Consider the following 16,472-nt stretch of genomic DNA (forward strand, 5'->3'; position numbering starts at 1 on the left):
AGCAGTGTAGTACAGGGTTTCAATGGTGTTGGGTTCCTTTCTCCTTGCCCCTCTTTAGCTCATCTGGAAAGTGTGTTGAACCAAAGAACCTCTAGAATATTATCAAAATCTGTAACGACTGTCTTAGAGCCTAAGTTATTATCTTATCTAATTGTAAGTGAGTCATGTCTTTTTTTTTTTATTTCCTATCCTGTACAACTATATAATGATCCCAAAAAGCTAGAAAATAAGTTCATATATAGCATATTAGACCTGGAAGGAATCTTATGATGATGTATTTCAACCTTCTCAACTTTCAAGAGAAAACTGAAGTTTGTCTAAGGGGCCAAAGCAAGTTAATGGAAGAAATGGGACCAGAACCCAGCACCCTCTGGTTCCTCTCAGACCCGGATGCTCTTTCTACTATACCACAAAAATCTCAAGAACGAGTGAAATTTACTCACCCTCTGTGTGTAGAATGACAAGAGTGAAGTAATATGCATATATGTATGTCCATATACACACATACAAATTAATTAGGTAGTTATAAAGTAATGTGATTCCACAAATCGATCATGATGTCTACTTTCATTTCATATTACCTCCTAGGTAGCCTGATTAAAGACTCAACATCCACAACTGGAAAATTTAAGAATGATGTCTGATTCCACCTTGACTTCCTAGATTAAGGAAGAGGTGCTAACTTAATTACAGGAACCCAGTAAGTTACTACCGATTTCCTCAAATCTTGTTTTTTTCATGTGCTGACACCTCTAATACAAAGAGGATTAATTAGCCACAGATAAAACGTACAAGACTACAAAATGAATGACTCCACTGTTCTCCCCAACTGAACATTATCTATTGTTTAGTTAACATAAGTAGTTATGGACTTGCCTTCAGATTGCATTCAGGCTCTGGCTTTACCCACTTACTAGTTGTGAGAACTTAGGCAAATCACTTAACCTGAGAACTTAAGTTTCCTCTTCTACAAAAAAGAACTGGACTAGCGTGGGGTAGGAGGGGAACCTTTTGTTATATTATAGACCCCCTCTGGCAATCTGGTAAAACCTATGGAACCCTTTTCAAAACAATGTATTTAAATGCATAAAATAAATGGGATTTCAAATCAATTATACGGAAATAAAATCTACCTACTTTTGGAAAACCAGCTTATGAATCCCTAGAATGGAGGATCTCTAAGGTCCCTTCTAGATCAGACATTTTATAATTCTACCTCTTGGCCATTAATAATATTGACTTTCAGATCCCTTTATAAGAAATATAATTTTTTTGTATATCTCATTTTATTCAATTGACATATTGGGTATAAATCCAATGTTCACAAACCAAATGTGAAACCAAAGAATATTACAGATGGCTTGTACCCCTGTCTGATCATCTACTCCAATCCTCTCATTTAACAAATGTATTTTAAATTCATTAAAGGAACAAGTCATTTCAGAGAATTCTAGAGTTTTAAGGGTCCTAAGAGACCTAGTACAAATTCATTATAAAAAAGAAGAAACTGAGGCTCAGAAAAATCCAAGTTATACACAGCTAGTTAATGGCAAAACCAGGTCTAGAACTCAGGCCTTCTGACTCTTAGAGAATCATTTTTGTAAAGCAAAGAACCCATTTATTATGGCAATAATGACCCATTGCCCCCTTTATTTTTTAGTTTGGATTTCCTTAGAAGTGGGAGTATACCTGGAATACAACAAAAAACATTACAAAGTATACACACAACATTTCCAAGCTCCCTTCTGACAGCCCACTTATTTGAAACAGTAAGTGATGACACAAAATTCCAGTATAAATTAAGACTGAGCCTTCTTTAGTTGATGGTTTCCAAAAGCAGAATTATTTCTGTTCCACTAGAGGGCGCTTCATCCCCAGTAACGGGGTCTAGGAACACACGAACAGACCTCCTATTTCAGGGATAGTGTTGCTGGTTGGTATAAAGAAAAAATCATTATACTAACTTTTCAGAGGTAGTTTAGGGGTGAAGAAGAGCGGAGTTAAGACACAATGCATCCCAGTTAAGATGGCAGCTATGGCTCCTGAGAGAGAAGACAACATTGCTCCCTCAGTATTGCTTTAGTACAGGGCAGACAGAAATGGTTATGGATAGCACTGACACACTCACTTCTGGACTGTCTGGTCACAGACTGTAAGCAAACCTAATGGTGCAGAAGCACATCATTATAATTACAAAGAGTATAGTGACCTGGGGGGTTTCTCACACTGCCAGATTCTATGCCCAGGAAAAGCTTATATGTTTATCCCATAATCCAAAATTCTTATCAAAGTAGCTTGGTGATCTTAGTGTATCCAGAGGATGGATCTTCTAGTAGGCCCTGGAGTCTGGAATCTGTGCATTTTAAAGGACTCCTCTGCAGACTGGCAAAAGCCTTCAGTTGTAAGGAGCTCACCAACACCTACTGTCTGAAGTGGTATTTCTAAGTCTTCAGCTAAGTTCCAAAAACCAATCTGAAGGGTTATTTCCCTCCTTTAGAACCTGAAGAATTCCTGACATAGATCACTGGTAACTCCAGAGCCAACCATCTGTCAAAACAGGTATACAAACTAGTATTTAGCCTATGCATGACCCTTATGGCACAGTGTTAAAAATTTGTGTCATTTAAAAACTAATGGTTTTCATCACAAGAGGAATGGTCCTACATATTGAGGAGAAGAGGAAGATCTATTTACAGAAGCAAGCAAAGGACAAAATAAGGGAACTGAATAGAAAGAAAGGAGAAAAAAAAAGAGACATAGCTTAGTACAGGTAGCAGAAGGAAGAGATACACAGTTAAAAGAAAACGTATTAAAAGTCATTTAGAGCCATGCTTTAGGGCTATGCGGCCTTGGAAGAGGCTATCTACCTCTGAGGGGAAATCTATGCCACAGAACTTATTTCCAATAATAAATCCCCTTAGATGGGGCCCAAGACAAATCTTTTGACTTCCACCCTCCAGTACGTAATACAGTGAGATTCAGAGCCACCAGCAGCTATTAGCATATCTTGGGAAAGAAGACTCTAGGTGAACTGAAGCTGTTACAAAACCAGAGATAATCTGAAAAAGGTTAATTATTATTCTGTGTTCAAATTTTGCCTTCCACCCCCCCTTATATAGCTGCAGAGTAAGAGAGAATGAAAGGGAGAATTGAAGAATAGTGCTTTCCATGTGGGCTTTTCTTTGTGAACCCCAATAACTGAGTGAAACAAAAACCATTCTATTATATGTATGTATGTATATATAAATCAGAATACTAAAATCTACAGTCTTAAATCCAAACAATCCCAAATAACATTAGTTTCATTTTAAAAAGGAAAACAGTGTAAAACTCTAATATGTAAAAATTAACTTGTTAACAGTATCTTCATTTTTCTGTTCTTCCTGTGTTGACGATTAATGGCTCCAGGGGGAATGTTAGAAAGCACTAGGCTGCCCTGCTAGCAGGGTAAATTCAATCTGCACACCTATTTTTTTCAGGGGGTAGGTTTAATCTGTACCCCTATTTTTTTTGCGGGGGGGGGGGAGGAAGAGGGAAGCAACAATTGTGGGTGGGAGGCAAAAATCAGGTGCATTAATCTTCCTGCAACTGGCGTGGGAAATGGACACTTAATTTTTCCCCTATGGACTTTGGGAGAAGCACCTATTCCAGTCTATTCATTGCCCCCTCACCCACTTCCAATCCTGTCCCACTGCAGCTGAGGGCCACAAGTGTTTGCGCCATCCTGTCACCAAGGTTAATATCTTCAGATTCTTCAGACACAGAACACAGGCTGTGTGGGCCAAATCATCCAAGGCATTTCACTTTTTTTCTTCCTCCCCCAGATCAAGGTAGGAGAGGTCATTTGGTTCCCAAGAACAAAGCTTCTTTAGTGGTCTTGGCTTTCCCCTCCAAGGGGTTTAAGAAAACAAGAGTTGTTTTGAAACTCTCGCTGGGTAATAGATGAAAATTAGTCTGAAGTGGCATTCACAGTTATAACAGGCAGTATATTTCACAAGGCAGACAGGCTCTCTCTCTCTCACAGTCTCACACACAGACACACAAACACACAAGCATACATGTGCACGCACGCGCACACACACATACACACACGATGGGAACACTTTCCATTCACTGGGCTCTGCTTGTTCATGTCAGGTACTGCACCACCAGAAACATGATCACACAGGTGAGTAGCATCCCACCTATCATGAAGTACTTGTCTTGGAAGGCCCGCTTCTCAATAAGTCGCATGACAGTGTTGGATAATCCCAGCATGTTAGCGATATCCAGGATCTTCTTCTGAGTGCCCTGGGACCAACGAGAAGGAAAAGAAAAGAACACATGAGTCTTTCTCATTCTGCATAGGGGTGTGTATGTTTGTGTATAACTGATGGTGAGGACAGCTTGATCAACAGGCATCTTCTTATTCACCCCCAAAAGAAGATAAAGTAAAGGCAACCACAACAAAAACATTCTTTATATACTGGTTCCTTCTCTGCTTCCTGTAATAAACTTTCAGGTCAGCTGGTTCATCCACTCTAGCGTGCTCAGTCTGTAGGAGCTCCACTAAGTTCTGTCTGTGTAGCAGGGATGGAAGTGAAATGGGGAGTGCACAAGTCATGCATAATAGTACTAAGGAAACCTAAAAAAACAGAAATCACCACCCAACTGCCACCTGATGCTAGGACAAAAGGGTTTTTATTCCTAAGCCAATAGCCCAAAACATTCAGACTGCCTTGCTTCACTGCTTTTTAATCTTTTTTTAAAAGCATTTTCAACTTTTCATGAAGTAATCAATATAAATGGATACTAGGACAGATTTCAAATTGCTCATTTGCATATCACCAACTGCATTTATATCCACATTACTGTATTGATCTGAATACAGGTTACATCCTTAAAATAAAGTTTAGAAAGAAAAAAATCCATAGGTATATACTAAAAATAAACAAAATTACTATATAAACATTGATTATGAAAGTTAAAAAAAATTTCAATACTAATGAAGATGTTTTAATTAATTTTGGTATCATAGACTATACTGGGGTTTTTTTTATGTAAGCAAATTCTTTGGGAAGAAGGGAGATGGGGAATTTGGCCTATATAGTTTCACTAATATGACAATATCCAACATATATTTTTGATGTGAATACGAATCAGCGTGACTGAAGGGTAAAACAGGAAGTGAGAAGAGAGATGATGAAGAAGTCCACAGGAGATGGAGGCAGCATGTGCAGGTGAACAATTTGCATTCTTCCTGGATATCAGTAATAGCCTTGATGGATAAAGCAGCTACTCTTACTTAAGCCTGGCACTAAAGGGAATCTGAGCAGTGTTCTTTTATTTTGTGGCAGGTAGGTGGTGGTGACACGTGTGAATATAATGTTCTAATGAACTAGATATTTTCTTGGCTCCAGAAGGCAGGTAATTTTTCCACTGGTTGGCATGGTCTAGACACCAAAGAGTCCAAAATCTGCTGAAAATAGTCTTGCATTTGAAAAACTGGTTTGCCATTTATGATAGTCAGGATGCCTGCAGCATATTTCATCAAAGTATTCTCCTGTCTTTTCAAATGAGAAAGGAAAGCAAAACCCTCTAGCAGTATAATACTTTGAATTCAAAAATCTTAAAACCCTAACAATCATTAGCAGTCTTATATTGTAGGTAATGGCCTATCTGGTTGGAATGGCCAGCAAAAGAAGCAATGTAACTCCTTCATAAGGCTGGTTCTGAGGTACAGTATTAACTGCATTAGAAACATGCTTGAGCAGCAAGGTAGGACTGACAGTGAACCATGTCACAGCAAGGTCACAATGATCTTGAATAGTGCTCTAAGAGTGACTGGCAGCATACTTTGTGGGGCAAAGGTCAGAATACCTCTAAGTGTCCCTGGTCTTGACTTAATTCAAGAAAGGGGACAACATCCTTATGAGGATGACAAAGACACTTCAAAATCAGGCAGAATGGGGTGGCTAGGTGGCACACATGAATAGAGCACTGGCCCTGGAGTCAGGAGGATCTGAGTTCAAATGTGCTCTGACACTTAACACTTACTAGCCATGTGACCTTGGGCAAGTCACTTAATCCCAATTATCCTGCCTTCCCCCCTCAAAAAGCCAAAAAAAAAAAAATCAGGCAGAACTGGACCTAATGCGATGTTGCCATCCCAATGAATGAATGGGGGTGTACCAAATTCAGCTCAATTTAACAAAATGGCTAGGATAATGGACTATACTAGGCTTGCTTTGGTCCAACAAAAACTTAGATAAAAAGTCCACTTCCTAATAACTGTTTCTCACATTAAGTGGCCAAAAGTACTTCATTCTCATGGGGCCCCCACCCTGATAATGGGCATAAACCACATCCTATTCCCTATCAGGGCCATACAGGAAAAGGGCTGGGGCTGAAATATCATAATTGACATCAGGAAGATGTAATGTTTTGGTTAAAAGCTCCCAAGGCCTTTTTACCTCATCAATGCCATTGCTTCCTGGATTACCTATGGCTGTAGAGAATGAGGGAATTGTGGCTACCTGTTGTAGGAGATATGTAGGATCAGAATCCCTGAATCAGACATTGGCTACAGTCTTCAAATTTCAGTATGAAGAATTTGGAATGAGGTAGACGGGCCTTGAGGGATCTTGTTATTAGGTGGTCTTTGCATGATCCTACAAAAGCAGGATGCATAACTATATTTCTCATGATTTAAATAATTACCCAACTGTTGATAAGTGGACCTTGTGAGTTTATGCATATGCTTCCAGACATGCTTCCTATAGGATTACAGATTTAGAGTGGAAGGCAAGCTTAGAGATCAACTCTCATTTGGAAACCAAGGCCCAGAGATGCTCAGTGACTTGCCCAAGGTCACACAGGTAGCTGTGGCAGAACTGGGATCTGAATCTAGGACTCTCAGTGTGCTTCCTATTGCACTATGCCACCTACCAGAACAGGTCAGTTTCACCAGGCATTTTTAAAAGAACCTAACTCTCCTTGTTATAAAAATGCATTTTTATCATAAGCTCAAGAAATGAAGAGACTTTGAGGGCAAAAAAGACAATGAAATGTTTTCCTCAAAGTGTGATCATATCATAGACCAAGAGGCAATTTTCTGTCACACACGTCACTGGGCCTTTCCAAAGTAAGGCAAGAAAAGAACCAGGAAATGCTTAACAGCAAAAGGAGTTTGGGGATCTCTCGGACAATCTAACAATTCACGCAAATTCAATTTCAGTACAAGTGACAAGCATCTATCTGATTAGAAATTTTGAACTTGAAGGCTTTATCATACACATTAAGGTTTGGAGGAAGCTTAAGCAAAAAATAAACCTGGAAAAAAAATTTCATCAGGGAAATCAAAATAACCTTAAGTATTGGACTGTTGGATAAGACCCAAGCAAGTGGCCTTGGCCCCATTCCCTAGAAGGAACCCCACCTTCAGGGTCATTCTCTGTGCCCTCAGTCCCTCCAGAATACTGTGCCCGCCTCCAATGAGGTCATCCATGCCGTGGTGAACTTTCTGGAGGGAGGAATTAAACTGCAGTGATTCATCCATGGGTATGGTGGTATCAGAGTCCTGTGGAGGAAATGCAGGGTTTCAATTAACCTTGCCTGCTTGCTTATTCATCCAATTCCCTCGGGCCCCACCAGTGACCCTTTTGGCTACATTAAACCTTAAGGTTGGCAATAAGCAGGGGAGCAAAACTCAAACAATATAAGGAGGAAAAACAAATTCAAAAGTCAAGGTTAGGAATGGCATGTGTTCATACAGTGGAAGAAGAAATTCCCTTGTTACTCCCCAATTCAGGCCTTTACTATCATCGCAAGGCATTGGCACATGTACTGCTAAAGGCCTGCCTTACTTACTACTCCCCACCTCACCCTGTGGCCTGGGAAAAAAGATCCACTCTTTCTCTTTGTAGATGTACATGCATCATTTCCTTGGCTGCATACTCCTTTTTCTCAAGACAAGGCTGTCAAGCACTTGTTTCTATTCTTTAGTTACTCTGTACGTGGACTGACTGTCTATGTCCATTCAACAAGCTCCATAAGGGTAGACACTGTCTTCAAGTGCTTTTTAATTGTCTACAGAGCCCAGTAGTGTTATAAAGTTCAACATGTTTTCTGAATGAACAAATAAAATACAATTATAGAGGGAAAAAAGTAAAACTTCAGATAGGTGTGCCCATTTCCAAGTCTATGTGAGAAATTAATTGTTCTAAATATAACTTTACTTATGGTGAAGGGAATCCTGACACAGAATTGTATTACTACAAATAACAGTGATGATACTGCCACCTGAGGTTCTCAAACCATTGTCCATAAGTACTGCTTTTCTAACTTAATCCTTTGCTGGATCTGTCACAGAAATCTGAGCACTGACCCGTAACCATCAAAGTCCAGAACAGCTGTTGCATGAATATGTGTTCAATTTCCCTCTGCAGATATGATTCTGTTGTTACACTGTTACAGTGCTGAGGGAATAGGAGAGTTTGTCTTTGTGTTTTGGGGTCATCATCAGTTTGGGGCACGATGGGACAATGTTTAATTGTCTGAGATCACTTTTTTTTAATCTCCTTCCTCATTTGGTACATAGAAGGTTTTGGTTAACAGAGATTTCACAGTAACAAGAGTTAGAGCAATGAAAACTCTACTTGCACCCAGGAAGTTTGACTAAGAAAGCCTGTCAATCAAGCATTTATTAAGCACTTACTGTACACCAGGCACACAGTCTGAGATTTTCTGACTTTCTAGCATAGACTGAGTCTGAGATTAACAAACAGACCAACAGATTTGACTCTATGCACCCAGATGGGTCAACTCTAAGTCAATGAAAGTATTCAGAGAAAGAAAAGGAAGGCGCACGAGGAAACAAGATATTGGAGCCAAGAGGGAATCAGGGCAGTCAATCAAGATCATGAAAATGGAAGTTAGAGAGAATAGTGGAGAACTTAGATGCTGTTCAGCCTGGGCCTAGGGAGTTTACTTTCATTAGCATTTCTAATTACCATTTTCTGGCATATTGTTTATAAACCTTTATCTTTATAGGTAAACCCTAGAAAATGTACTCCTGTCATCTGGTATATGTAGTACCTGGTGTAAAAAGAAAAATGGTGAAGCGGGTACTAGAACCAGGAACCGTGATGGCAGCAAATGAATGGGAAGGTAATTAGGATTGGGTGTGGCAGAGCATGGAACAGAAGGAGCTGAGAAGGCCCAGAGGCCAGAAGGTTCAGGAAACTCATTCCTTAAAGCTGGGTTTCAGTGACCTAGAAAATAATGAAAGGTAAACTATGGGTTCAAGGGCGAAAGTCTCCTGCATACATTTTAGGAAAGAGCTGGTGCCCAGAGAAGGTGATGAAGCTCAGAGGGGCCCAAGGACCAGCAGGAGATCCTTAGAAGCAGTAGTAGTCTAGTACTGTGCTCAATACACAGTAGGCACTCAATAAGTGTCCACTAACTGAACAAACTGTAGTTCTTTCTCCATTTGTTCAGTAATAAGCATTGAGTGCCTACTCCATGCTTATTTTTTTGAGGTTCTATATGCTTCTTTTATACCTAGGTGGAGTAGAAAGAATGTTTAACTTGGAGTCAAGAAATCTAGGTTCAAATCCTGCCTCAAGCTGGGTTGATCATGGGCGAGTCACTTAATTCAGATGGAAAGTTTTCTCATCTATAAAATGGGGTCAGTACTCCTTGTACTACATGCCTCACAAGGAGGTTATTTAAAAATGCTTTGGGGGCAGCTAGGTGGTGCAGTGAAGACAGCACCAGCCCTGGAGTCGGGAGGACCTGAGTTCAAATGTGGCCTCAGACACAACACCCCTCCCCCAAAAAACTAGCGGTGTGACCTTGGGCAAGTCACTGAATCCCAAGGCCCTCCAAAAAGAAAAAAATTTTTTTTAATGAAAAATGCTTTGTAATCCTTCAAATGTTACATAAATGTCAGTCACTTTTATCATTCTTAGACTCTCTAGAGGCAATATGACATAGTGCAGAGCTAGTCCTAAAGACCCAGGTTCAACTCCTAGCTGTGTGTTCCTAGACAAGCCCCTTAATCTCTCAAGGCCTGGGGCTTTTAAGACTTTAAGTAGAAGAGCAGGTGTGATCTTACTTGGCAGAAGGAATTCAATCACTGATGAAATAATTGGTCTAGTGCAGGGAAAAAAAGGCATTCGCCATCTTCTATGCCAGGAGATTGTCACCTGGTTACTTCTATAAGACTAGTGTGTTAGAACATGTTATAGAGTTCAGCTGATATGGTTCCTATCTCACAGAAAGATGGATTGCTGTTTTACAAATATCACAATGTCCCAGCAACAATACACTCAATTAGCTAAAACTTACTGAGTATTTAATATTATCAGAGCATCCATACTAGGCACTATTTTCGAGAGAAAAATGTGGTTTTTGACCCCAAGGAGTCCTTTCATCTTAAGAGATTTTAGGATTATTAAATTTAAAACACCTATCAAACACTAAAAATAACCTCACAATTATGCCAAGTGTTACACAGTTTCTTATCACACTGTAGAATAGTTCATAACTTACTTGGTTGCCATAGGAGACAACTTACTTTGAAGAAAAAGAAACTAAACAGATTTATTTCAACACATTTGGGCAATTCACTGTGATGGGCAATGGCAATAATGAGAATTATTGTAGCAAGTCTGATTTCTGATAGGTCCTCTTAGAAAAGATGTTCATAAATAACTTACCTTGTAAAACATTTCATACACGTCAGTGCACAGGCCAATGTAAACAATTTAACTTTTTAAAGCTAAAAATTTCTGAGAAGGTAGACTTAAAAGAAATCTACTAATAAAACCCAATAATTTTACTTCCAAACCAGGCTCAATTCTGGCTGCCCAGGTAAAGCTAAACTTTAGTTAACAAATGCCTCCAAATTGCTACTTAGCTTAGAAGCAAAAAAAAAAAAGTGAAACTAGAACCACATATTACTGAGTGTAAAATAAGCTGTGCTAGGCTTAAATCTTAGATATATCAAACTAGCCATGGAAGTCACTTAACTTCTCCAGAGCTCTGTTTCCTTTTTTGCAAAATAGAGCTCATACTTATTGTATCTTTATCTTATAGTGGGTATTGTGGGGATCAAATGAAATACTGTATATAAAAAAGTTTTGTAACTGTCATTATTAGCATTCCCAGTATGTTAAGTGTTTTAGCATCATAAATCACTAGACATGAGTCTAATCTATCTCACAGAGCACAAAAGCAGCTGCCTGAAGCAGCTTTCAAATGTTGCCTTCCTTATGAGCTGTTTAAGACCTAATCATCTGACTTTATCTGATCAGAACATTTTTTCCACCACATGAACTTCTATCTTCTTACACTTGAATAGTTCAGCCAGGCAATTCTTGCTTCTACCCATTCTTTTAATTCAATTGCTTCTTTCTTAAATCTTTTACATTAGCAAAAGGGGTCCAACCCACATTATTTCTCTGTGTTGATGCAAGCAGGTCCTTGTCCTTTCCAGAAGGTCCTTGCCATTGCCCCTAAAGTCGCTCCCTAAGCCATCTGGCCCCAGCAGAGGGACAAGTGCCTGGCTCCCCTCCCCTCCCCCGCCCCCTCAGTGGTCCAGAACAGTTGGCTTACATTCGTGGTGAAGGTTCTTGCCAGAAGTTCTTCTCGCTGCCTCTCCTGCTGCTCCCTTAAATATCGCCGATGCTGGAAGTTTCTCAGTGCAGTCTGCAGGTGCTGGACATCATACTTTAACTGGTCAACACGGCTAGAAAGAAATGATGAAGACAGAAATTAAATTCCAGAACAAAGAAAAATTTGAAGCAGCTGAGATACTTATTTAGGATGGAACATTTTTTCTTCTTCCCTCTCCCACATACTCTCTTCAGTAAAAACCTGATTTTGATCACTGATGTTGAAAATTGAAGTGGCTGCCTGTGGTTGGGTTAGGGATGTACTACATCCAGGGCCCAGCCCCTCTACTTCAGTTTCTGCTGGCTCATGACGGGAGCAGGTGACAGGAAACAGGTCTGATGAACTCTTTCTGACCTTTACTCTATTCCTTTGCAGTAAGGGGCCCAAGGGCAAATATCAGCTCAAACTGTCAATAAAGACTTAGAAAACCTTTGGGAGTTGGGGTAGTTTCCATTTTAATTTCATGGCCGGGTAGCAAATGTTAGATCAGTATTTTAATTATGAATTGATTGGTACAGGAGATTAAGAACAAGATTGTATTCTGACCTAGGAACCCAGTGGGAATCACAAACCATAGCAAAGGTGACCAGGCAGCAGCCGCCCAAGGCCAAGATTCTGACCTTCTTTCTTCCTACTTTAAGGCCAGAAAAGCCCAGCTCTGGGGATCGAGATCAATAAGACAGATGCACAGCAAAGGAGTTAGCACCTGACTTCAGAAGCCTCTCTCCCCTGGCATCCTCCCCTTGCAGAGACCACCACTGCTGCACCCACTTTAAGAGAGGCCTGACTCCTCTTAAAGAACCACAGTTCTTGAAGAGGCTCCAGCACTTACAGTTTGGCATTCTGGCGCTTATTAGGTGGCTCTTTGCTGGACAAAATCTCCAGGCGTTCCAGGCTGCTGAATATCTGGTCTATCCTTGCTTGGATTTCATTTTCTACTACTACATAAAAGAGAAGAAATACAATTGGTGGAAAAAGAGATCATGAACTGATGATATTAAAAAGTTCAAGCAAATACATCTTTTCCCTAAGATCCTAACAAACTGAAAACTAATACTTTAAAAAGGAAAAAAAAAATAAAACAAGCCAAAACAATTCTTTGAGAGGAACCTGTAAAATGCTATTCCTCCAAATAACTTCAGCTCTTTGCCTCTCATTCTCTGTAATTATCAAGTGCTATAACAATCATATTTTTTTAAAGAAAGTAGCAAACAGATTGAGGGACATGATTTTTCCTAACTTGAGAAAAGTAAAACAAGTATTTTAAGACAACTGAACATTTCAAGCTAAGTGCAGTGTTTGCTAATTCAGAATGGTTTTTTTTTGAAGTAACTCAGAATTCTCATTGTACCCTGACCCTAGGACCACCGGCACCTTCCCAACAGTTATAGGTAAGGCCCCTCCAGGGTCCCCACCCTTGGAGGCAGACATCCTCACGGGCCCTGCCTTCTATTCAGATGTTGAAGCCCTACCCTCTGTGGTTTCTTCCCATCAAAGTGCAAACTCTTTCAACAGCACATACTGTCTACTATTACTCCAGTGCTTAGCACTTGGAAAAGAGTAAGTGCTTAATAAACACATTTTCCTCCTTCTCTCCCTTCCATTCATTCATTGCTCCAATTTGTTCTCAAAATCAGCATCCACCAAAAATATGTGTATATGTGGGGGGGGGGAGGGGAGGAAGAGAGAGAGAGAGGAGAGAAAGACAGACAGACTGAGGGAAATGAAGTAATTTTAGCTTGGAAAATACATATGAAAGAAGGAAGGAAGACATGATGTAATTGGAAAAATGCTACAATGAAGAGTTCAAATCCTTATCCTGACACTTACTGGTTCTGTGAGCACTGGCAAGTTATCATTTCTATGAACTTTCATTTTCTAATCTATATTGGAGTACTGGGACTCACAGGACGGCTGAATAAGCATTCCAAGGCTTTCCTTAAGTATTAAGTAGACTAAGAAATCTCTACATTATAGCAGCAAATCTAATAGTGAGGGAAAAATTCCAGGGATAAATCTGATCAATTCAGTCATTTTCCTTATCCCTGGAACCCCTTTCAGTGCCCTAACATAGGGTGGAAGAGTGATTTCTGGGAGGCAGAGTCTATCTTAACAAATAAGGGCTACTCAGCATAAAAGGAGAGAGCCAAGCTGTTTCTAAATCTTTAAAGTATAGCCACAGACTAGTATAAAATATAGATACTGAACACTCGATTCCATTGTCCAGCACCTCTCTAATTTGTCCATGCTCACAGCTAGCTAACTGTTATATCAAAGAAGGACCTGGGCATGGGGAGGCAGGGGTGAAAGAAACAGCAAATGAACAAGATGTTGTTAAGTTGCAGAAAGGAGACAAGTTAATGTACCAGCAAACAGGGGAGAAGCAAGGAAGAGGTCCCTGGATACTGAGATATGTGGATAATTAGAATGAACTATACTGCTCTCTCAGAAAAAGGATTTTTTAATAGAAATGACATTCTTCCCCAAAGAAATCATGGTGTGGGAACAAAACTAATTAATATTGCTATTAGTTTCTGAATAATCGTCCTGAAAACCATAGGTTTCAGCTTAGAAAAATCACCAATCCCAGAAACTCTCTCTGAATTTTTACAGTGAACATTCCTCTGAGAACTATGTAATAAGATTAAGACAGATGAAGGAAAGGCACTTCCATTTCACTAGAACCATGTCAGGTTGAATAGAAGGGTAATGGGGGATAAGACTTGTGGGATTCCTTGGTGCATAATCAAGGAAATCAGTGAATTTGCCATAGGGTTTTACTGCCCACCTTAACTACAAAAACTCATTTCAAGCTGAATCATTAGGCCCCCTAGGCGAAAATGCAGTAAGGAAACCCAGCCCATTAGCACTGTATCATCAGAGCATGGACTCTGGTCTCCACAGCTAATTACTCACGGTGCAAAGACTCCTTGTCTGACGTCTCCAGGCGTCCCATGTGAGACTGGATCTCATGGACCTGCCTATCAAAGGAAGGGTAAGAAGAAATGAAGGAATTAGAATTAATCAACAGCTATTCAGTCAGCAAAGACTATTTTAAATGCAGTAATAGATTTAAGATCTGGCTGGAAAACTGCACTATAATGCAGGTATGCTATATTAGGCAAGAAAAGTCAAATTTCTAGTATTTTAACTCTAGTACCATGTTTTTTGGACAAAACATTATTTCTAAGTCCTAATTTTTAAAGGGTTACTCTTTAATAACAAACAATTCTGAGTGTCTTTCTCAAGATATTGTAATCTAGAAAACCATTTATGAGATATTTCACTAACCACTTGACTCTGCCCAATATCACCTTTTCTAACTCTGACTACAAATAAGACAAATGAAGATTGAAATCTTTCATAGGTGACATTCGCATAACCAAAAAGGACAATGAGGACTGCCAGTAGATAAAAGGCTACAAAACCTATTTCCTTATCCAGCAAAATTAGGATGATAGCTACCTCACCCCCCTCTCCTACATCTAATCAGTTGCCAAGTTTTATAGATTTTACATCTCTCACATCTGTTCCCATCTCTCTACTCGCATGGCTACCACCCTAATTCAGGCTCTGACTAGGACCTCCTGATTGATACTCCCCTCGAAAAGAGACTGTTTCCAGTCTCTTTCCTCTTGAATCCATACTTTTTAACAGTAGCCAAAATAATCTTTCAAAAGCACAAATATGGCTGTATGATTGTCCTCTCCCCAATTCCCTTCTCAAGAAACTTCAGGGGCTCCATAATGCCTCTACGATAAAATACAAACTGCTCAGTTTGGCACTTGGTCCTTCACAGCCTGGAACTAATCTTATCTTTCCAAGGTCATTTCACATTTCTCACCAACATTCACTCTCTTTTCAGTCAAATTACAATGCTTGCTGGTCCCCAACTGGGAATCCCATATCCCACCTCTGTGCTTTTGCATGCATGGACTTTCTCTTCACTGATACTCCTTAGAATCCTTGACTCAGGTACTACTTTCTTTTGTGAAGCCTTTCTGGATTCCCCCAGCTGTTTTCCTCAAGTATTCATTCTTAAAGTCCTTTGTCTGATCTCTCATTTATCTCATTGACTACCTACTTTGCGCTATATTTATCTGTGTATGTGTCTTGTCCCCCAGTAGAATATAAGTTCTTTAAGGGCATGAATTTCTTCATTTTTATATTTCCATAGCCTAGTACAATGCTGTGCATTTAGCAGGCATTTAATAAAAAGTTTGTTCAATGAGTTGACAAACAAGTTAATAACTAAGATGCTATATACATTGGCTCTAAGTTAAAACCTGAGTGAAGGGAGTTTTGCAGTAACTGAGCTTGAGGATCAGGGGAGTAACTTTGGTGCTAGAACAAAGTACAGGACTGGTTGAGAAGTGAAAATTTTTAAAGAAGTCATCAAAGGGCATGATATCAATTCAGAATTAGTGCCCAGAAAAGCTTTAAGCCTCTGTTGCTTAACAATTTTGTCAGTGACTTAGATGAAGATAAGGTCAGTAAAATTTTCAAACTGGAGATGACAAAGCTTGGAGACAGCAAACACACTGGATAGCAGTAAGGATCCAAAAAGATGCTGAAAGTTTAGCACAATACACTGGAGTTAATAAAATGAAATTGGTCAGAAATAAAAGTAAAGTATTATATTTGGGGGTAAAAAAAATTAATTTCACAAATACAAGGTGGGGGCAGACAAGGTTAAAAATATCTAGGAGTCCAGTAAATGGAAAGCTAATGCAATCTTAGCCTATATTAGGAGAGTTATACTTATTGAGGACTAAAGGAAGTAGATCTGCTCTACTTTGCCTTGGCCAGAGAAC

General features: G+C 39.6%; 1 protein-coding gene across 3 annotated transcripts in view; it reads right to left on the bottom strand.

Annotated features, from left to right (window-relative positions):
- The window catches only part of GOSR2 (golgi SNAP receptor complex member 2), a 29,436-nt gene that overhangs the window by 3,757 nt on the left and 9,207 nt on the right, over nucleotides 1-16,472 (bottom strand). Inside the window, exons 2-6 of one of the 3 annotated variants that reach the window (XM_069076199.1) lie at nucleotides 14,575-14,639; nucleotides 12,491-12,599; nucleotides 11,599-11,731; nucleotides 7,418-7,558; nucleotides 4,185-4,290 (exon numbers count right to left, since the gene is read on the bottom strand). In XM_069076199.1, the coding sequence (XP_068932300.1) occupies nucleotides 4,185-4,290; nucleotides 7,418-7,558; nucleotides 11,599-11,731; nucleotides 12,491-12,599; nucleotides 14,575-14,639 (554 nt within the window). Of the gene's footprint in view, nucleotides 1-1,267; nucleotides 4,291-7,417; nucleotides 7,559-11,598; nucleotides 11,732-12,490; nucleotides 12,600-14,574; nucleotides 14,640-16,472 lie in introns of those variants that run through there. The other 2 variants (XM_069076198.1, XM_069076200.1) reach the window with 2 other exon arrangements.

Source organism: Petaurus breviceps, unplaced genomic scaffold (assembly GCF_028583685.1).
Source record: "Petaurus breviceps papuanus isolate PSGF00001 unplaced genomic scaffold, PetGlider_PUasm1.0 90925, whole genome shotgun sequence".
Taxonomy (NCBI): Eukaryota; Metazoa; Chordata; class Mammalia; order Diprotodontia; family Petauridae; genus Petaurus; species Petaurus breviceps.